At 42.1% G+C, this 23,381-nt stretch overlaps 1 protein-coding gene across 5 annotated transcripts in view; it reads right to left on the bottom strand.

Moving 5' to 3' along the window:
• Window positions 1-1,005: 1,005 nt before the first annotated feature.
• Window positions 1,006-23,381, bottom strand: part of PPP6R2 (protein phosphatase 6 regulatory subunit 2) — a 111,942-nt gene continuing 89,566 nt past the window's right edge. For 4 of the 5 annotated variants that reach the window (XM_076363757.1, XM_076363758.1, XM_076363759.1 and 1 more), the window contains 9 exons: window positions 20,852-20,909; window positions 19,267-19,394; window positions 18,156-18,331; window positions 16,551-16,713; window positions 16,039-16,127; window positions 14,658-14,865; window positions 11,806-11,829; window positions 3,136-3,291; window positions 1,006-1,562 (listed from right to left, as the gene is read on the bottom strand). In XM_076363757.1, the coding sequence (XP_076219872.1) occupies window positions 1,511-1,562; window positions 3,136-3,291; window positions 11,806-11,829; window positions 14,658-14,865; window positions 16,039-16,127; window positions 16,551-16,713; window positions 18,156-18,331; window positions 19,267-19,394; window positions 20,852-20,909 (1,054 nt within the window). In that variant the 3' untranslated portion in view covers window positions 1,006-1,510. The remainder of the gene's footprint in view (window positions 1,563-3,135; window positions 3,292-11,805; window positions 11,830-14,657; window positions 14,866-16,038; window positions 16,128-16,550; window positions 16,714-18,155; window positions 18,332-19,266; window positions 19,395-20,851; window positions 20,910-23,381) is intronic. The other variant, XM_076363760.1, reaches the window with a different exon arrangement.

Below are 23,381 nucleotides of genomic sequence, written 5' to 3'. Positions count from 1 at the left end.
AAGCAGGCCCAGCTCTGTATCTAGACTACAGGGGTAGAGAATAAGCACTGGAGCACTGGTCGTGGCAATCTGCTGTTACCAGCCCGAGCCTGCTTCTGCAAGTGGCCCAACATCTACACCCGTATGATCTATGTGCACAAGTCCAGCCTGGGAACAAGCTCAAAGCAGAGGCCAGCACCACTCAGTGCAGACCTGTGTCTGAAACTGGTACAGTCTTTACAGGACTAGGTCCTTCAGCCTACGCAGAAGATCCTGTGTTCCAGAGTCAAGTACACACCTTCAGCTGACCTTGCTCCCAGGCAGTTTGAAGCGCAGTCCATTTCTCCATACTGTTTTACTCTACTATCCCAAGGCAGTGGTATGTGTGTCCCCCCCCCGCCCAAACTTCTCCATGACCAACTACCTGGGGAGTAACAGCAGGAGTCCTGTGCTGGGGCCATTTCACTCTCCAATGTTGTCACTAGGTACAAAGTGCAAAAGTGTTGCTGTTCCTGCATCCATTAAAAACTTTAAAAACAGAACAAAACAAACAGAAAAGGATTTCCATAATAATTTGAAAATACATTAAGTCTCCAAAAAGCCAGCAAACACCTGATAACCTGTTTGTGCCATATCTGCTCTCGTTCCTGCACGGCAGCAGTCCAGTGGATCATTATCCTCTTAGCTGGCAAACAACATGCTACCTTCTTTGCATACTCTCCAGCCAACGGAGGACGACATCCGGGAAGTTGAGTTTTGATGGCTCGGACAGAAGAGGCCAATTGCTAACTGACCCGAGATCCTGCAGTGAACTGTCACGTCTCCAGAGCAGAGAGCGCTGAGCAATTCACTGGAATGCAGAAAATTCCCATTTCTCAAGACAGTTCAGCATTACAGCAAGCTAGCTACTTGGCCTCTTGTTTGGGACAATGTCAATGACTTCCCTCCCGCCCCACAAAAATGTAAAATAAAATCCCTCCCTGCTTCATCCCATTTAAAGTGTTTGCATCTTTTCCTCCTATGAAATGTTTCTGATAAGGCTTTATTGCTATACAAAAGCGGTGCAAATGCTGCCCAAAGACAGCTCCATCAGGAACTTTGGTCACACGACTGCGGGACTCTTGTGCACTGTCCAAGTCCCAGCGTTAGACCTGCTACCTTTCTGAAGAGAAGCTGAATACTGTGTGCAATAACACTAAGAAAACAGGACTGAACCCCAAATACAAAACAAAAACAAGGGAGAGAGGGAAGGGGACAAGGAACTAAAATTAGGCAGAAGGCTTGCTTGGGAAGAACCCCATCATTCCTGTGATGACTAACTGATCAATGCTACATTTAGACAATGCAAGTGTCTTTCAGAACAGATTGTTGGTGTTGAAACTGCGTGTCTGGTCCTGAATGCCAGCTCTCTCATCAATGCAGCATTTATTAAAAAATAAAATTAAAATGAAAAAAAAAAAAAAAATTGACAAATTGCATCACCAGGTAGCAGCCTGGCCTGGATCACACACGTCCCATTGCATCTGTTTCATCAAGCAGGGCCATTTAATGTGGCTTCAGCACAGGGCAAGACTTCTTCTTTCCTAAAGAGAAACCCAAAGAGTAATATTAGAGAAATATAACTACTGGAACATACTCGCTCCTAAAGCTTACTTTCATCCTGGTTGGAAACTTTCCTCTTCAGTAGTATCTGAGCCATCCTTCCTCTATTTTTGTTTCTTCTGCCTTATAAAACATTATTAGTTTCCTAATGAGAACCTCCTCCGAGTCCTTTACAAAATACTACATTTAAAAAATCAAAATAGAAACTGAGAAGTCAGCTTTGACTGCTGATTATACAACATTAATCAATCTATGAACCAGAAGTTTGGAACACGACCATCAGGGTCCTGAGTCCACCAGAAGGCTCTGACCTGACCAGCCTCATCTGGGGCCTCCCCCCGCAGGCACCCTCCACCATCAGCCTGGGAGCTGGATTCAGGTCTTTGCCGGAGCTATGCCGTACGCATGGCTTTGCACCTTCCTGCTGCAGACCTGCTGAACTGACTCCATGGCTCATCCCGGGACCCACCTCGTCCCAGGACGAGGACGTGAGTGGTGATCGCTGGATGGGGTCCCATGGGACTGGGCACCTTGTCTGCAGGATTTTTGCCCCCCACTTTGCCGTCACCCTCAGGTCCCGGCTCAGCTCCTGCTGCCCACTGGTGCACTCAGGGCCCTGACAGTACCTGGGGTGCGGTGGTGAGAACAACGACCCGATGGGATACTCGGCTTCCTCCCAAATACGCGTTACACTAGCACTAGAATTTGTGTGAGACTGGTTGTGAATTGTGGGCTCAAATGCTAGGCAGTAGCTGTACTGGAGAGAGAGAAGAAGCAATAATGCCGATAGCCGGGAAAGATTTTAATGGAGTGCAGTTGAGTGGATTGGTAGCATGAGGCTCAAAGTGCTGGTTAGAACTTCTTCCTCTCACCAAAAGTACCTAACGAAGAAATTCCCGTAGGATGGCCCAGATGTCTGGCTTCAGCTAAGCACCATCGTCTGAGATTCAGTCTGACAGCAAGCTTGCTCCAGGAGGATTGAGACACCCAAGAGAGGCTGCCTTAGCTCAAGAAGAGCAGAAGCACCTCCTTACTGATCCACATCTCTCTGGCCAAAAGCAGGAGCCAGAGCAAAGCTGTGGAGGCGATAGCACTAGATACGCAGAAGGATTGGTTTCCATATTTAAAAAGACCTAAACTGTCACATTCACAAAAAATTATTAATACCATTTCTCCTTGAGATTACTTCCAGTTTCAGTTATCAAAACACATTCCCATGTTTCCTCATAATATTTTAGCTGTAAATGTCTATATGTTCACCTGAACATACAAACCCATACTATCTGAGTATTTGTTATGCATGAGTAAGAAATGAGAAGGCCATTATTTTAATAGGACAGATGATTTGACAGCACTTCTGGGAAACTGAAATATATGTGCAATATATCGCAGTAATAGCTATACACTACCTGCAGTATAATGTGCTCCGAGACACTCCCGATGTACTACTCGTGTAACTTTGACCGTACACTAATGGTCGAATAACTGCATTCAGTGACACAGTAAAAACCGATTCTCTGTCACAGGCTGGTGAAGGAGTTTTGACCATCTCACCTGTCTTTTGTGGCCGTTTCCGTGACAGCTGTGACAACAGCGGCGGTGTTCTGGCGCTCCTCTGAGTGCTGGGCCACGTTGTTCAGGGGTTTGGATGCTTTTGTCATTCCAATGTCAGTGATGGCCAGCTTATCAATAACCATGCAGTCTGCATCACTGTGTGGGGAGAATTCAAGTTCATGTTAAAATGTCAATTAATGGGGCTTAAATTCCAACAGAGAGAAAAATATTCCTCCTCCTCTCCTAGCACAGGCCACAAAATCCCATAAAGAAATAATAACTGAAAATAAACTGGAATTAAAAAGCAGTGTACGCATCCTGGAGGCTGTGTTTCCTAAAAATCAACAAGACACCAAATACGCACAAGAACGACAGCTCCTCAAGGCATTCCCATTTCCTGCAGCAAAATCCAGCCTAAGAGCTCCCCATGTATTCCCATCGCCTGCAAACCAGGCATTTTACCACCCTCTGCAACTATCTCTGCTGGTGCGCTCTCCTATGGACAAACACAGAAAACAAACAGTAGAAGGATACAAACGTGAAGTACATTCGGCCAAGACTTTGCAAGTTTAGAGAAAAAGTCCAGGAAAGTCAAGTTTACCACTGGGAGCAACAAACCAAAAGCAGACTGCTTGCCTTGGCGTAACTGGAGACTGGCAGTACCAGCACACAGGACCACAGAACAGCCCGGGCTGGAAGGAACCTCAGAAGACCCTCTGGTCCAGCCTTTCGTGGGAAAGGCAGCCTAGAGGAGTTCACCTCTCCTGGAACTGCCCGCCGTTACCCAACACCGCCAAGCAGATTTCCAAGCCCACTGCTCCTTAAACTGCTGGTTTTGGCAAAGCGTGTTTCTGATCTAATATAGGCACCTCTGCTGCTCTACTCTACAGATTTTTCCCAAGTGGCACCTGATACTTCTGCGTGCACCTAGAAAAGACTTAAATTTAAGTACGGAACCTAAAATCCTGAGGAAGAAAAAAAAAAAGTTGATTGGATGTTCATGAGGGGTATCTTCAGAAGCCAAACACGGTTAAATTAACTTGCTTTCAGTAACACATCAGACGACAGATTCCCACGCCTGAGGGATGACATTCCAATGACGTCTCCCTACAACGAAACAGAAGCTCAGATCCTGAAAAAGGAAAGAAACTGCTAGCACAAAACCTACAAATCTTCTACATTTGTATTAAAAAGACCCATATTTCTAACTGGAGAAGTGATTTCCGTGAACGTCTTTATTTTTTGCCTTCTAAGGCAGAGGACAAGCTTGCATGTGAATGATCTTCCTCACAGTTTTAACCCGGTCCCAGTTTCAAGAATGATTTCTTCTTCTTTCAGAGAGCACACCCACAAAAATGGAAGGAAAGCTCAGTAGATGACTGAACTGGAATCCTGTCACCAGCTGCCGGGGGAGTTTATAATGCATACATATAATCACAGTCTGGTAATTAAGACATGCGATAGAGATTTTGAGATCAAGGTTCTATTTCTGTAGCTACTTTTCTGTATGCTCTTGAAAAAAATACATAAAAGATGAGGAATATTGAGATCAAAACATTCATCTTCCTAAAGGGCTAACATGCTATGCTGGTTTTGGCTGGGATGGAGTTAATTTTCTTCACAGTAGCTAGTATGGGGCTATGGTTTGGATTTGTGCTGGAAACACTGCTGATAACACAGGGATGGTTTAGTTACTGCTGAGCAGTGCTGACACAGGGTCAAGGCCTTGTCTGCTCCTCACCCCACCCCACCAGCCAGCAGGCTGGGGGGGCACAAGAAGTTGGGAGGGGACACGGCCGGGACAGCTGACCCCACCTGACCAAAGGGATATTCCACACCATATGGCGTCATGCTCAGCATATAAAGCTGGGGGAAGGAGGAGAAAGGGGGGAACGTTTGGAGTGATGGCGTTTGTCTTCCCAAGTCACCGTTAGGCGTGATGGAGCCCTGCTTTCCTGGAGATGGCTGAACACCTGCCTGCCCATGGGAAGCAGTGAATGAATTCCTTGTTTTGCTTTGCTTGCATGCGCAGCGTTTGCTTTACCTATTAAACTGTCTTTATCTCAACCCATGAGTTTTCTCACTTTTACTCTTCCGATTCTTTCCCCATCCCACCGGGGGGGAGTGAGTGAGCGGCTGTGTGGGGCTTAGTTGCTGGCTGGGGTTAAACCACAACACATGCTCTTAAAAAGAAATACCGCAAGTACAAAAATATACCTTAGAGAAACTGCAGGGGATAGATGAGACAGCAGAGAATTGAACTAAGTTGCCAGAAATGTCATTAGAAAATTACTTCCCACACAAATAACTGGAGCTCATGAGATTTAAATTGCTCAAAGATAAACTTCTTAAATTCAATCACTAAAATTTCCATGACACAAGGATTCCGATGTTATGAAGTCCTGAGGTTACCTGACCACGAAGAGGGCATGGAAATTTATCTCTCTTCAACAGGCTCACGGAAAAGCAAAGCTGGACACGCAAACCTCTGCAGAAGGACACTTACACGCCAAACTAACGGGGTAAAACAAAACAAGGAGTTTGTGTGGGACACAGAATACTATGACCCACGCAGGAGGGTTAATAACAATATCTAATTTTAGCCTAGAATAAACTCTAGTACCTGTAATATTTTGCATTAGTATTCCTCTGGTCAGCTTATTTTTAGCAGCTAGCCGTGTCCCTTAAACGCCAGTCTGGTATAACCCTGCTGCCAGTGCAGTCAAATGGTCCACCTCTGTATCACCAAACAGCCTGGTTACGGGCTCCAAACCCTGACCGGGCTGAGGGCAGGGACAGAGAGCGTGTTACCTGCAGAGAATATAACTGTTCTCTCATGAGGCTGGTTAAGGCAGGCTAAGGAAGAAGAGTTATCAGCAACGATGTCTGTATCTACTGTAGACTCTTCTTAGATAAGCACTGCAAACAGATATCTAATACTTCCCACTCCAGAAAGAATTAGGAATTTTTAAGCTCTAATTCAAAGTTGCTTGTACAAATTTTCCAACAGCAAGCGTAAGTCTATCCAGAATTGTGTCTTTTTTCACAATGGACAAGCACTCAGCACAAACAACTTGTGAATGCCACCTACAGCCATGCCCACTGGACTTCCCAACACAAGAGCCAGGACAATTTTCCTTTATGTTCACCAAGTTCAACATCGTAGCCAAATTCTGCAACTTAACCACCAAGTTTGTAAATACTACTCTGGAGGTCACTTGTAACAGAGACTCCTCTCTTTCTACAAGCACTGCAATGCTTTCTGAGATATCTAACCACCCCCAGTGCACAAGCTGAGTGTCCAAACTCTTCAGTCTTATCAGAAAATAAGACTAGAAAACATGACCAGCATTATTAGGCCCAGTCACCTTGCCCTCTAGAAGGTTAGAACAGAGTTTGCATAAAGTAAGTTGGAGATGTCTCCTCCTAACCACTGGCTGGTTGCTTCGGAACAGCCCTGGCACAGACTCTGGTGGTGTTCTCCTCACCTGGATGCTTGGTGAATATCGGGCTTAGCAGAGCTGACCAAGTTTGCTTCACCACAGGTGTAACACAGCTGAGCTCAAAGCATCCTGAACAGGACAGTCTCTACTTGACCTTTATGCAACAGGGCTTCTGCAGGAGAACTTTAAGAAGATAATCTTGGGGTCTAGAGGCAGAAGAAACTTTGTGGCAGCAGGGACTATTATTGCCTGGTGTCTAGCAAGGTAAAGAAAGCAGGCAATTAACCAGCTGGGAATCCCCGGGAGGGGTAAATACCTGTGTGCTACTGCAGACAACGGCAAGGAATACCCCTGCCGGAGCCAACTTCAGAACGTGGAATTTGGTGAGTTTTGGCCATAGTCACTTGAGGGTGATGAACTGAGGAACACCCTCCAATGACACATTTCACAGACTGCTTTGAAGCATGGCAGGGGATTGTAAAGAGAGTGAAAGGGACACAAGGCAGTCATTCTCGTTTACTCTTCCTGATGTATTTTGTACCTTAAACATCATCTGTGGTTTGTCTTTTAAGGCAGCAAGTTCCTTGAGGCAGGTACCATCACACCTCCTCTGGGTGATGCGTACTGCCAAGCACTCGGATTTCACTTTAGAATAATTACATGATAAATTATAATACTAATTTTAAGTTAAGAAGTATTCAAAATGCTACTTCTTCAAAAGCTGTTACGTTAACTGATGCGTACATGTATTGAACAAGGAAGGCTACCGAAACACTTCTGGTCAAAGTTGCAGGTGTCTGTGCAAAATATATGCACACACATACGCACGCATATACTGCCTCGCCACTGGGCAACGTGAACAGGTTTTCTGTTTACACCAACAATCAGAAGAGAGGGTAGTCATAGAAAGCTGTGACGGTATTACATCTGGTGTCAAGAAGGCTTTCAGTGACCCTTCCCAAATGCACACACATTGCTTTAGACAAGGGACTTGAGAAAATGAACTTTGGCTTCTAGCTGCCTCTGGGGAAGGTTTCACCTTCTGCTGGAGGCCCAACAGGGATGAGCCCGCACAGGGCATAGGACTTGCTCATCCTGCACGCGTGTGAATGCTTTGCAGAGATTTGCTTTTCACACGCTACTGAAAACTTGCGGCTCTCTCAAGTAATGAGTTTCAACTACATCAACTTAGAGAAAAATCTGCTATAAAGATAGCATGGGGTTCTCAGCTTTTACTACATGTAATATAATACATGTAAATAAGAAACATTATATATCCTCCTTCCAGACCTTAGGTGCTACAAAATGGTTGTTCATTCTTTTTTGCTGTAACGCCCAAATTCTGCAAATGCAAAGCTTCCTCAAACTAACAATACAACTGTTTTCCTTTGAAGTGCAATTTCTTCTTAGAAAAACAGGATTCAACAAAGTTCATGCTTCGTAATTACCAAAGCTGTCGTAAAACCATTCTACATCAAAACTGATACCCACTTAAAATAAAGTGATATGCTGTTCTATTTATGAAGATGAAAACGTCAGGAGCTCACTTAACTTTTGATAACAACAATTCAGTTCTTCCTGTAGATTTCCACCAGCTTTATAGAGAAAATACTTTAGCATTGCAATTTTTTTGAACACCTCTCTCTTGCCCAGTTTCATTATGCAAACTTTTTTAACACCCATTTCGACAGCTCTACTGCAAAACACATCATGCTCTCCCCCTGCCTCTCCACTGGTCTGTTTACTGAGAGCCTCTGGGATCTAGCAAGACAAACTAAGCTATAACAGCTTTGCTGGTGGTTCAAATAAGCCAAGCTGACCCTGAATTGTAGTGCCAGATGGAAATCCACATGCTACAGCACCTAATGCAGCTCTTCCCAACTCTAAGTGCAATACTGATGCACATCTCATCGCCAAAGGGTCTGTAAAGAATTCAGGCTGTAGTCCCAAACGATCGAAGAGCTTTACGTTTTTCAGGAAAGAAGGATTTGACACTGAATGAAACAGCCTTAGAGTTCAATTCTACCCACCTCTGAAGCTCACTACTGTGGCTCCTGGGATACACTTTAGATATCCTCTAGTCTCTTTGGTAAACAATTAGTATCATGGACAACAAAACACCGTGAAGACACACTAGGAAAAACAGTGGTACTATAAACAAAGCAGCAAGATGTGTATAAAAAGCGTACCTAAACACAAGTCTCATGCTGAGCCCACAAGCAAGTCCTTGAAAACCAGGCTCTGCAACAACCAACCCCCCCAAGACAGAAAGTAAGAGATGCAAGGGCAGCCATGCTACACTCGTACTTCTCAAAACACTGGAAAATTATTTGTTGGCTGTTAATTAGACGAAGTCACAACACGGGAGGTCTGGCTTCCAAATTTACATGCAATCTTCCATTAAAAAGGCCAACACTTCTGTCAGCTTAGAAGATCCCATCTATGCCAATTATTGCACTAAGTGTTCACCTTTGATTGGAAAAGTTTTCCGGTGAAATGGGACCTCAGACTAGTCACTTTTACATTTCTTTCTGAATAAACGTACACCGATATGCAGCCAAATTTTACAAAAATGGTGGTGTCATGCTCCATGCCCCATTTCCCACAGCATGCTTGTTTCCCCTCATCATCTGTTCAAAGCATTCCAGCAACTCTGTGCAGTTAGGCAGCAAAAGGAGATACAAGCAAGACAACCGTTTCTCATGCTGATGTTTCATGCTCGTCACGTGCAATGGCGAATCCGAACGTCATGCAAGATGAACAGTCGGCAGGCACAGAACAGAAAAACGTATCCCAAAATGGGAGAGCTCAAAACATCCACTGTGACAATGTCACTCCACTCAGCTTGGGAAACTGGAGGATTATTTTCTCTACTGCGTGTAAGCGGACGCTGCACCGAAACTCCTTGCTCAGTAACAGCCAACGCCAACGGCCGCCCGGCCACCCTGTGCAAGAGCCTGGCCCGGACCCTGGGGGCCCCCGTGCGGTGCGGAGCCCCCGGCCCCCTCCCAGCCCTCATGCCCAGAGCAACGGGAGGAACCACTGCCAGCTGCTATTTCTGAGCTATTTCAGCAATTTAGGGTGGTCACTGCTGTTAGAACGAAAGTTAAGTACTTTCATCCCAGAACCGTGTATGATCAGAAACAAGAGGAGACTTTTCAAGTGATTTTACAGAAACTGTAATGCAGAAATTGCAGAAATTTCTGCAAAATGCAGAAATTGCTAGTGTCGTCTCATTTTCACCTCAGTTCTAAGGAAACCACTGCAGCACCTACAGTGTCTGCCTCCAAAGCTGAAGAATGTACTAAATGAAAGTTGGTATCGTACAGACACAGAAGAAATGCATTTGTTTTTAACAGACAGCAACCACTATTGTTCAGATGGATTCCAGCCTCCCCCCTAAACTTTCTTTTTCAATTGGTTATCCAAGCTAGTCAGGTGAGGAGGCACTAGGGAGAAGGGGACAGTAAACATATTCAACCATTTAAAAAAAAAAAAAAAAAAAAAAAAATTAAAGGGGGAAAAAAGCATTTCAGGTAAAGTTAATCAACTGAAACAGAAATTAAAAGTTACAAACATCCCAAGCCCACTATCACCATGCACAGCAAAAGCTGGATTTTTTTTATTATTATTTTTAAGTGCAGCTCATCTTTTAAGAAGCTGCTTAGAAACCTCATTTGAACAATTCAGCAGCGAATACTTCAGATAGCTTTTGAGAACCATAAAAAAGAAATGCAAAAGCTCGGGTTAATATCATACAATTAAAAATTAAGCACACAGACACGGAAATGCAAGTCATTTCCCACAAAAAGTACTGCTCACATTGCATACACTTTTGCATCCATTATTCTGCTTTTCCCATTAAATGCAAGTCTCATGACTGTTCTGCTACGCATAGATCGATAAACACGAGCAGTGTGGAGCTGCCCGGGCGACCACCACTGCAGAGCCCTCACACATTTTGCTTCTACAACTTCAGCAAAGCCTTGCAGAAATTTCCAAGACCTTCACAGCTTGCGCTTGCTCTGAACAGCTTCGAGAATGCTCATCCAGTCAAATACTGGCATGGACTACACCTCTCGGATCACTCATTAACAGCTTGAATATTACTACATTTTTCTGGCAAAAAGTACAGCCTGATAGCACGTACTGTGAGGTAAATGCAATACGTACTCGCCTACTTATGAAAGAGGCAGAAAACTTTCAAAAGTTTGTTAAAATGGTGCTGTTAATTATTAAAATAGTAAGTTAAATAAGTACATGTTGTAATTACCACTATTTTAAAATACCACACAGCTTACGATTCTGAAGGCCTTTCATCTCTGGAGACTGCAGGCACATGCTGAGCTACATTTCCTGAACCTCCTGCTCAGATAAGTCAGGACAGTATTTCTGTTCATTGGGTAACTGTCCCTTCTGGATATGAAAGTTTACATGTTTGCTGTAACATACTCTTTGTCAAATGAAACAGTAATGAGACATGCTTATTACAGTGAATTTCTCTTTTTGTCTCTGATCTCACCCAGAAATTACAGCAAAGTCTTGCTAGCTTGCACAGTGTCTGGGAAAATTCATTTAAATGGATAAATTCTAGAAAATAATTAGTAAAAACTCACAATTTAAAACAGAAAGAAAACTTGGGGGGTGGAGGGGAGTATTTTGTAAAAAAAACCCAGCCTTTGGAAAACACAGCAACCATTATTTTATGGCGTATTACAGCATACAAAATATTTGTTAGTGCTGTTGTGAGAAAGTCTCAAGAGGCTTGACCACCACCCCATCTAACACAGGCAGCAATTCCAGGAGCGTGTGCGTTAGCAAACTGCAGTCAGCAAGGCTTTCCTATAGTCATCTTGACCAGAGCATGAAATTTCCTTTTAAAATAATAAAAAAAATCCTATTTGCAGAAAGAGCTCACAAACAGGTGGAATGGCAGAAGCTCAAGGACATGATGCATGAAACTACTAAACACCATATTTGCTTTTTAATGGTTCATCAATGGCTATGTTGACTGTGCGCATACTTTTACAAAGGACTATACACAACCTCAAATTCAGGTTTTCGAAATGTAATTTCTAGGATCTGTTTTAACTGATTGTGAAAAGATGAGCTTTCCCAGTCCAATGGTCCAACAGCTCTTTTTCCAGCCCAGTATGAAGTAACTAATGGGAGAAACTACTTGTCAGGTGGATGTTTGGAACCCTGAGAAGGTCACCATCATACATACCCTCTGACTGCAGGTCTAAATACTCTGAGCAATACCCACAGCAAGAGAGAAAGGCAGCAAGAGAGGCAGAAACAGAAAGAAAGCAAAGAGAGGAAGAAAAAGAAAACAGTAAAGATTGCTGAAAAAACAGAAGAGTTAACTTTGCAACCATATCCTCAAGCGGTGCTCCTGCCAGGAGAACACGCAGGAACATTTCAAAAGCTATCTCAAAGAGTACAATCACTGAACATGGCATTTTCCACGTAAAATTCAGATCAATATACAGAAAAGCAGAAGATTCAATACACCATAAAAAGCATCTTTCTCAAGCCTAACACACATATTCTGAAGTTATCAAAGAGCGAGATTTGGCAATACTGGAAGCTCTTTAGTCAGAGAACTTCTGCAAAACTACTTATTTTTTTCACAAGAAACTACCATATAGAATTAGATATGGGAAAGGAAGTTAGATAAATACATTTAAAGTAGAGAAGTTACCTAAATACATCTGAAACACCTTCTTCGTGTATGATTTTTTAAACTACTAATATGGCTACTTTAAGCAGAACTGCCATGAAGGACATTCTACTAAGCCACACAAGGACAAATAATTAACTTTCCAGAGTTTAAATTTTGGGGCAGTACGGGCAGGCAGAGAAGCATCAGCAGCTGAGATGATGATCACGGAGGGTATCAGAGGCATGTACTGCAACATCTGGATCTTTCATGACCCTAGTGATGGTAGAATCTACAGAGTCCTTGTGTAGCTCCAAGGAGTATTAAAGATCTCCACTGTACATTTCAGTATTGCAGGGAGGGAAGAAAGGAGAGGGAAGACCCATTTCTACAGAAACAGGAATGTGGTGTGGTAAGAGTTTAGCACTTCTGGGGAAGTGCTTGTAGAAAGTCATCAAGAACCACATATTCCATCTGAAAAATTCTTAAACTCTTAGTATAGTTTATTTCCTTGGAATCATTAAGGAACATGGTAAGAAATGAGTATCTTCACTGTTGGCCATTTGAGTTTAACTGCATCTGTTCCAACAGAAGGCAGATCGGTTTGGGAGAGCTGAGGGTACCAGGAAGTTTCCATTATCATCACTGGTCAATACGGCAATTCATACACTGGGAGAAACCTGGCTACTAAACAGATCTGGAGCAGCTGGAACCATCATCTGTGTAACAGGTTTCTGTCTTCTCACAGCTTCTATTTTGGCTTTTGGCTACAGTTATAGTTGTGGAAAGCTACAGACACCTTTAAAGTGGAGACTGTGGTTATTCGAGTATTTACTTTCTTTGCCAAAATGGAATTAGTTTTGTAGAATTGCAGTCATGCAAAACCAAGCAGGTTCTGGAAGCCTTGTCCGTATTGAAAGTGCTCGAGATATATACACTTATTTAGAGAGAAAAACACATTCAAAATTACACCGCCTGAAACAGCAGCATAGCCCACAACATCTCACCAGCCAAATCAGAAAAAAAAAAAATTCCCTACCTGCTAGGAAATAAATGGAAGACATAAGAACGTGCCAAATAAGATTTACACTGCTACTGTGAATCAAGACAGTCACATGTGTAGTACTACTCTACTCACAAACACCATGCATTCAGAGGGGAAAAACATCTGGAGCACAGTTTGTTTAGATACACATGCCAATGGATTTAATTAGAAATAATTCAAGTGCAATGAAAACTGGAAAAGGAGATGCTGCTTTTAGCACAGCAGGCAGTATTCTTATTTTCCTCATCTTCCATTTTTCGTGAAGCCAGTCTGCTTGGCCATGCCATCCCTATGCATACAAACTAACTCAATTTATCAAAACAGCTCTTCAGATGCAATCACTGCAAGCAAAGAAATCTCAGGCATCTCACTCATTTCAAGTATGAAGAGTAAAAGCCATCTGAGGTGGACATCAAAAATAAAAACCAGTCACGTTATTAAAAACTCAATTCAGAGTTGCCTAACCAAACGTACCTTTGGTTAGCTTCCTCCCATAATTTTACCTAGTTCTGTAACCCCACTTGTTTTCTGAGGCACTGCTTTTTAACTCCTAGTAACTATTTGCTGGAGTGTGTACACACGCCGAGCAGCTCACGTTGACTATCCAAAAAAGTCACATAACCACAACGTTATAAAAAGCAAATGCCTGTTCCTGAGTCAGATGCATAAAATACAGGGACTCCAACTAGTCAAATCATACCTACATACTTGTAAGAAATATGAGGAAAAAACCCAAATATCGTAAAACTGGGTAATACTTCTGGATGCACCAAAGTGAACTAGATGCTTACTGATTTGAAAAGCAACTTCCCCTCTCTTAGAGCAGGCTAGATTGGAGCACATGCAATTCCAACGAAATTCCTGCCCAAAAGCTAACAAATCTCAAGATCTGCTATATCTTTTTCTGGCATTTTTCATTTTTTATCATTTATTGTCTATAATGTACTACTTTGACAATGAGGGGAAAATGATAGCTTGAGACATTGAAATCTTCCCCTTGCAAGGCCGTGCACTGATTCCATCTCAGACCTTGCACTCGCCATCATGTGAGGCTTTGCTCGACTCTTCTGTGCGATCTGACCTGGCATCCCTGCCATGAGCCCAGGCCCGGATCTCTTGTGCTGCCAGACAGACAGACGGGCTTCTGTGACGTGGCTCAGTGGCTAAAATGAGCCACACACGTTTCTTAAACACGTTATAAATATTTTCTTAAAACAAAACCCCTGTGACAAGAAAGCTGTAAGACATCCTGACACAGGACATTTGGAACCATGGTGTCTAAAAGGGAAAAGTAATACATTAACTCCTAGCCACACAAGGGGCTAAAACCAGGGCAGAGCAGGACCCCAGCCCAAGGAAATTCCTTTCGCACCTGGTGAAAACAGCCTTCTCATTTTTAGCATCCATAGTCAGCTTGATGGTTTCCTGGCCCGAGCCTGTGCTGATGGTTTCTGTGACGATATCAGCTTTATCCTCCTCCTCGTCGCTGTCGGAGCCTCCAGAAGAGCTGCTGTCTGAGGCCACCAGCGGCGCTTTCCTCGTGACACAGACGTTCCAAACACAGGGAGAGGCAGTGCTGACTGAGAGAAGTAAATAATTCACATTGCAATATGAACACCACCACAGGAACAACTCCCCAGATACGACCCCGAGTAAAGTAGGATGGTATGAAATGGAGTGTTTAGAACTATTGCAAATTTTGAGATGATAGTTTCTGTGCAGATCCCACAGCATGCAATATTATTTTTGCAAGTAAGAGAAAAAAACCCAACCCCATAAATCAGTGTTCTTCACCTGCCACCTCAGGTCTGTATTTAACACAAACAGCAGAGGAGACTATTTTCTTCACTTGTTGAACGGTGTTAACTCTGAACGGAGGATTAAGGCAGTCCCGTGGGTCCCTGCTGACTGTGACCTAGCTCTGAGAACTTGTTGTGGTATAATTTAAGCAGCTATACTTTTTGAAGTTTTCATTGGTTTCGATTCCACATGCAAGGAAAGCCTCTGACAAAAGCAGCAAAGAAGTGTTGCAGTCTCAGAAAGTGTTTTTCCTCCCAAAGTTGGTACCTGCTCACGCAACTTGATGTAACGCACAGTGCCTGACTGAAGATCACTACCTGGGTAGACTTAAACAACGTGCATACATAAAGCAGGCATCATACGTGGTCCGAGCTCTACTGAACTGAATCTCCAACTCCGCTGGGAGAGTATACCAGAAAATGCATGTGGCAGAAAAAGGTACTGTGCTATCCCTTCCAGAATTATCCACCTTTCAGTGGTTACTACAGACAAAAGTTTAATTTAGTTCCATCAAAGTCCTTTGTTAAATTTTATTTTTCCTTGCTTAGAAAGGAGGAGGGGAGGAAATCAGACTGAAGCTAACCAACTGGCTCAGCACAATTACCAATAGTATAACTGACCCTATCCTTTTAATTTTTGGCAAGTAATTTTATAATCAAGCATACCGTTAAAATAGGACTTTTGAACAGTTTCTAGATGAATCACCTCTTTGACATCAACTCTTACTAACTTAAATTTCATCCTCTTCTTGCTGAGTAATATTATCCCAACAAAGATTCAGGATTTCTGAATTACTATTTTAATAAATTGATCTCTGTACAAAAGAGAGCCTTCAAGTAAGATAAGGCAGACGGCACTGGAGGGAAGTTCTCCCTAGTAGACTTGGTACACTATGCAGAATTTCAAACAGCTTAAATAATACATCTGTTTTGTCTTGTAACATTCTCACTTACAGTTCTTGTCCTGACTCTGCTTCGGGTTTCCATCTGAATCATTGCTTTCTGTGTCGACAGGAGAACTGCATCGTGGACCTGATTCTGAGCTAAAGTAGGGGGGGGAAAAGCCTTGAGAATGAAGTACAGATATCTTGGTTGTGCTTCTAAATATCCCCAACAGAAGAAATCATTAGGGCTTACTCTTTCTTTACATAAATATTTTTAACTTCTAAAAAACTTACTCATTTACTTATTTTATACTCTTAGTGTAGCAGCAGTGATGATACATAAAGTATTCCTGTATCATAAGACATGAACGCTAACACCAGTTAGAAGCACTGGAAGGCAAAGGGAAGTATGAAGCCCTGATCCAGAATACTCAGACAATATTAAAAAAATAAAAGGGGTAGCAAGGGGAAGGGAGAGGGAAGAAGAAAAGATTACAGTCAATGTACTCCATCAAACCGTATTTCAAATATTCTTTCACTCAAAAGTTATAAAGCAATCGAAAGAACGTGTGCGCCTCTTACCAACAGAAAGGCTGGAAGTCTGTGAACTTTGCCCATCCTTTCTCCTCTGGCGTGGTGTTCTCTGGGGCTGCTGAATCCCATACACTCGATCCAACATCCATGGCAACACAGGGTGCGGGGGGCTTCGAGTTCACGGGCTCGAACACAGCTGTCCATCCAGACCCTGGAGACACGGAACAATGGACTGGAATTCCTATGAGTTTTCAGAATCTGTGGCCATCCCAAAAAATATTCCAAAGTGATGCCAGAGACAAAAAAAGAAAGACCATCCAGTGGCACTCCTTTGAAATCTACAGGAAGCTGCCTGTCTCACATTACAGACAATCAGCTTGAAAATCCCTCTTCTGATAAATATTAATGTTATCCACAAGAGAGAAGCATCAGTTAAGAAAAATGGCATTATGAATGTCTTCATTATTTGAGCCAGTGATTTTCAGCTGAACTCGAAGTACCTTAGTTTCCTGTCAAAAGCTAAGTGGCATGGCTTTCAACCCTTCCAATCACTAACTGTTTAATTTTGGCAATTACAGGTAAGGAATTGATATACGGATCAAAATGTTTAAGATCACAGAAGTGATCTTGAGCAAAACTAAGAACATAATTTGTTTTTTACAGTCCCAGCCTACTCCTTATTCGTTAGAACATACTTCTATTCCTACAAATCACAAATCTCAAGAAAGAGAAAGGATTGCAGAGGTCTGTTGTGCAAACTGATTTGCATGCAGCAAAACTGAGAGTACGAGAGATCCACCAAGTCTACACTCACTCAAAAAGGGAACCAAAATTTGAACCAAAGTCTCTAGAAGGGAAACTAAACTGACGTACACCATCCACAGGTTGCCGTTTGTGTTGTTTATACTGGTTCTTCCTAATAAGAATTGAAAATACCTGACACTACCAAATGGGTGTAGGGAGCTGATTACTGGAATAAATATGCATTATGCTCACAGTTACAGTACAAAAACATCACCTAGAAAAAGAAACCTTTTAAAACTGAAAATGCTTGCACCAAACAAGGAACAAACGTTAACTTTTTTGTCCCTTTATTTCAGTTGACTGAATTTGTTCTGCTGACAACACTGTGTCTCTCATGAACTTACATAGCATTATCTGCATTGCAATCTGTGAAAACCTCATCCCTCTACAGTCTTCCTCCAGGCATTGTAAGAATGGGTTTGCAACAAGCAAACTAAAACTAGAAAGGCAATTAGGCAGAGAAGACAGGTACACGGAGTGTGGAGATACTTGGCAAGGGTCTGCATAAAACTCTTATAATATAATGTAAGGAGTTAATGTCATAATCCTCCACTAATATTTTGTTCATTAGTAATTGTACTAAAAGAGCTAGTAGTATTACTGTACTTGTACCTGTGTGGTTGTCTTAGCATAACAGAAGCATCACACTGCTATTCTGAAGAAGCTGGGCAGGGCTCAATCTCACTAATATTTCAGAGGCAAAAAATGAAGACTGAAATTCACACTTCTCATCTGCACAGGTGGAATTACAGAATAGCCATAGAAACCTGGCAATTTGCAAAGTGCTGTTCTGCAGAGATGATTACAGATCTCATTTCAAATGGGATGATGCTGTTTTAAACTCTTTACCTTCAGAGGAGTCAGAGTCTTTCTGCTCAGAAATATTATTCTTGTTGTTGTTTGCTGAGGAAGGACGTGGTTGCTGTTCTATTTCCTCCTCTTCTTCGGAGTCCACACTACCATCATGATCTCCATTCTCAAGATCACTTTTTGATGAACTCTCTGAGGTCTGAGACGCTCCAAATCTAAATCGCAGAACTCAGAATTAGAAAAACCCTTACAGCAGCCAGTTCATCCCTCACCTGCTTCCTCCCTGCCCCGGAGAGGAAGCACAAATTGTGAATTGACCAAGTGATGCTGAATGCCTTTTACAGGGCTTATTTCCCAAGAAGATACACGGCAGGCACTCCTCTAGATATTTCCAGCTGAAGTCCCTAAGTGCTTTACTTGTCAAAATGCACGTGCAGAGTTGTAAAGGGAAATATGTTGCAGTGACATATTCAGGGCTGGAGATTGATATGAGCAGACAAAACAGCAGCAAACAAGGGGAACAGTAGTGTGGTATCAACTCTGTGTATGAACAAGACAATCAGTTTATTGACGCTAGGCAAATAAACACTAAGGTCTTGGCCATTTTTCCTGTCTCATTTGATTGTATTTTCAGACTTAGAATTATAGAAGTAACTTTATTTAATAACTGACTATATCAAAGGAATGAAAAATTGTAGATGACTTGCAATGCCAGAGATGCACCATGGGAGGTCACTCATTCTCATGCAAAACATTACTTTGCTTCTTTTAACATTTTGAAAAAGAATATTCTGTCTACTACCCTCAGTCTTACAATTCTTTCAACCTCCTCCTCTCCAAATATGAGGAAAGGAGTAAGTTCTAAGTATTTCAAACTAAGGGTGGGGTTTTTTAATATCTTTGATAACAGACTCAGGAATTAGGTGTTTCCATCATTATCGCATTCCCTCAAATTGGGTCTTTGTTTCACATTCAAGACAAACCACCACCTCTTTTTGCAGAAGTGTGACATGTAAAGCACTCTGTTTTATGCCAGAAAAAGGCCTCACAGCACATAAATAACAAACCATTAAGCATGCACTTAACTAAAATGTACAGTTCCATAGCATTTGGGGGGGAGGTGGGAATTGATCTTTTGTTTTCACCTTACCGTGTTCTTGATTTAACTTGGGTTGCATAGGTTATCTCCTTCTCTTCCCAGATATCTTCTTCCTCCTCGTTATCATCAAATTGTTGGATCCGTTCATTGCAGCAGGCTTCAAAGAGGGAAGCATTGGGCTAAAATAATATTAAAAAGAAATCAAATTCCATTCATTCCTTGGAGACAGAAACAAGAACTTCAATGATGAGGAAGTTCATAGAACATTTGGACACAACTAATACCATGAAGGTGTTTCCATGTATTTCATTTTACATCCCAAGTTGTGCAACAAGCAATGTTCAGCTGGGGAAGAGTAATAATAGCACAGTATGCTCAGAAGCAGCAAGCCCGTGACAGATCAAGAAAGAAACACAACAGTATCTCAGCCTACACTGCTTCCAAAATAGCAGGAATTCCTGCACGCTGCTTCATAGCTGTTCTGTTACACGACTCTCTCTGTATCCCTCATAAGTGGCAGGGATATAAAGTCACTGTAGAAGAGGGCTGGAAACAATTCCCTTAAGAATACATTTGCAAACTGACCAGCTTGGACTAACAAACCACAGTGCAATTTCTTTCAATGACTGTATCCTTCCTGACAGAACTGCAAGGAGCTTCTAAGCAAACATGATAATACTTAACTCATGTGCACACACACCCCCTTCAAAACATACAACCTTCCATCTGGAAATGAGTTTTCAGACATCGGTAAAGTGACATATCCCTGTGAATACACAAGTGATCTGCCTATTTGACTGTTCTGGGATCTCTCAATTAAAAGACTGACTAAGTGCTGTCTTCCAGGTGGTGCACAGTCCAAACCAACAGCTGCATTAGAATTCCATCACACACAAAAACTGCCTACTCAGGAAAAAAAACAAGTTAAGATAAGCATATAAACAGCTCTTGGTGGCTGCAGACTTAGCCGGCAGATTCAAAAAGAAAACAATTTTTCTTTATCTATAGAACACTGTCTAGAGCAGCCAGAAGAGAGAAAAAAAATACTCTTCATAGTACTGGTTAAGTGAAAAAGAAAGTATTTTAAGACTAAGGAAACCTAAGTCTTAGCATTGACTAAAATAAGCTTCTGTCAGGAGATGAGCTTGGAATCACCTCTTAAGCCACTGTCCAGCTTCCTCAATGAGTATTGATTTAGGTCAATAAAACAGAAAAGGCAAGACACAGCATGGCAATATTTAGACCCACAAGAAACACAATCGTCTCTGCATTTTTTTCTTGACTGTGTATGGAAAGATTACCAAAGTGAAAATAAGGACAATAGGGGGGGGGGGGGGGGGCGGAGAGGGGGAGAGAGGGGGGGGAGAGAGAGAGAGAGATATTCCTCCAATGTAAAGGGTACTATTTCTGAAGATCCTCAACAGTGCAATAAAATGTAGGGAGATTCTCCGAGGGTATATATGTAATGTCCTGAGTTCCTTAACTGGACTCAGCTACGAGTCCAGTTACTGGTTTTCATTTACCAAAATAACATACCAAATCCTTTTTTCTTTCAAAATGATAACAGCTAATTCAAGCATGAACTAACTTACCGGAATCTGTCCTATTAAATACATATCCCAAAGTACCCACTTACACTGTCATCATCAGCATCTATGTTGAAGTTTATCTCTGCGATCCTGTCAAAGGGAGCACTGCAAAAAGAAGGGAAAGAAACTTCAGTGATGGCATGGATTAACAAAGCACTTTTGCATCCCCAAGACAAGACCAGAGGATAGCTAACCGAAGAGACACTGTACATGACCACTCAATGCCTTCTGCGTTTGTTCCCTGAATATTCACTTCCCCATTACGTGCAATGGCTTCCTCTCTTTGAGATGAAAGATTATTTCGTATTTTTGAATATTTTAAAAAATACGTAGGATTTTCATTCTTGGGCCTGATTCAATACCTGAGTGAACAACCTTTGTCATTATCTTGTTGATATGGTATTTTGAGGCTTCATGGCAACCACAGCAATGTCTGGTTGTTATTTTGCAACTCTCATGATACCTATGCACTATAAAGGCTATCTTAATTTTGTTTACCGGGTCTCTCCAGCTGAACCAAATCTTATAGAAAAACCCCAAACTCATAATTAATTAAAAAGGAGCTGCACCCAGCTGCTCTGGGATTCCAGTCCTATGTTCACCTAAGAATCCCACTGGGTTCCTCAGCATGAGACAAGACCCAGAGAGACCGAATCCCGCACGGTGGGCATATATCCAGAAATATCCAGATAGGATTGCACCTGCCTGTTTCAACATAATTACAGTAACTTCAGGGAATCTTAGTGTACCAGTGGCTCAACAACCCCGATGCATTACTATGACATGAATGCTGCAAAAATCATTATATAACCCAATTTCTGATTTGGACGTAAGAGTGTCTATTGTAAGAACAGCAGAGGGTGCTACAGGCCAAAAAACTCCAACCTACTGGCACAGTTCGGGTCAATGCAGTAGTTTTTCACCGTATCTCTAAGTTTGGACAGTGTTGTTTTCTTTTAAAGACAACTGTTCAGTTAGCGAAAAATACTGTCATGCAAACCACCAGGACATTGAAACATGATTAATACTTCTTAAAATATTCAAATTCATATCTGCAACAGTTTTCAACAGCTGGAAAACAGATGACAGGGAGAATGTTCAATGCCAGAACAGTTTTGTAGTCACAAATACAGAGAGGGCTAGCACATCCCAGTTACAGATTTTGTTCAGTTTCACGTTCATCTTAAAATGGACATTAGCTACCTTCAGCAGCTCCTCACATAAGTTAACTCTTCCCCTCCACCTACACACACACGAGTTCAATATTTGCTTCTATCTGATAAGAAGTTAAAAGTGTATTTTTAAAAAAATGTGTAGAGCCAAGTAATCCGTGGTCAATTAAATTCTCATTCTAGTCTGGAACTTTTTGGCCTTATTAAAGTTCTGGACGTCTACAATGCTCAGAAAAAAAAAAAGACAGGAAAGCTGGACTCCAGAAATCTTTCTCCATGTTAGAACACAGCTCCCAACTATTGGCAAACACCTTAATGGAGATCCTATGGCCCTAGGGATCTTATGACTCTCTGATTCATGCTTGAAAGCAACTCTGAAGCAGCCAAACTATTTCCACATTTTCATTTCATTTAAGATATTTCATGGAGCCCAACAGTTGCTAAGAACATGGTCTGAGCAGAACCAGCAAAAGAATCCTCAATAAATCAGATCTGGAGCAGCCAAAGATACGGAGCGGTGTGGCATGCCCAGAGCTTTCTGGGCTAAAAGCTTCCTGTTTCTGTCAGGATTCCAGGACACCAGGATCCTGCAGTTCGTTGCAGAGCAGACCCAACATTTGCTGGCCTACGAGGATCAGCCCTAGGATGGTACGTACAGCAGGTACTGCCACATACTCTCCCTGTCACCTTGGATGACAAATAATTCCTTTGACTGAGACAAACATTGCCACAAGATGAAAGCGAATGGGCAAAATCGACAAGCGGGGAAACACACTGGGTATCCTCCTGGAGCACTTTTCTATCAATAAATGTATACTAAATGGTTACAATTTCCAAACCATTATGGACAAACAGGATAATTACAGTCCCAGTAATTTCCTTAGCTACAGTTTTTAAGGTGAGAAGATGAGCTGCAGTTTTAATTAGATTACAGTAGTTCTATAAAAGCAGCACCACTTCTGAACGCTGAATTCAGAAAGTCGCGTAACATTAAATCCACCTCTATCTGCCTTCTTTCAACTGTTATTTGCTCCTGCCTTATCTATGTTTCCTTATTCCTAAGAGAGAAAATGGCTAAATTTTTCCGTGGACTTCATCAGAACACTATTCTTTCTACTCCTAATTTCAGTAAGGACTTAATGCCACTGGAGAATATCTGTATAATTGCCTAGAGTTAGCTCTAATGCTTTGCCTTCTGTGCAATTAAATTTATTCTAGAATATGGCTGGATAATAGTTGTGTGTTTTATTTAAAATGCTTCTCTTCAAAATGAAGAAATACTTTTCCTTGGTTCTACAACTGTCTTTGGAGATCAGGGGTGGACTCCTATAAAAAGAAAAAAAGGTCAGCTGTTTTCCAAGCCATTGATCAGTCTTCTGTTTGTTTCAAACCAAAGGAGGTATAC

The sequence above is a fragment of the Aptenodytes patagonicus genome, unplaced genomic scaffold (genome assembly GCF_965638725.1).
Source record: "Aptenodytes patagonicus unplaced genomic scaffold, bAptPat1.pri.cur scaffold_86, whole genome shotgun sequence".
In the NCBI taxonomy this organism is placed as follows: Eukaryota; Metazoa; Chordata; class Aves; order Sphenisciformes; family Spheniscidae; genus Aptenodytes; species Aptenodytes patagonicus.
This window is presented reverse-complemented; position numbering and strand designations above follow the sequence as displayed.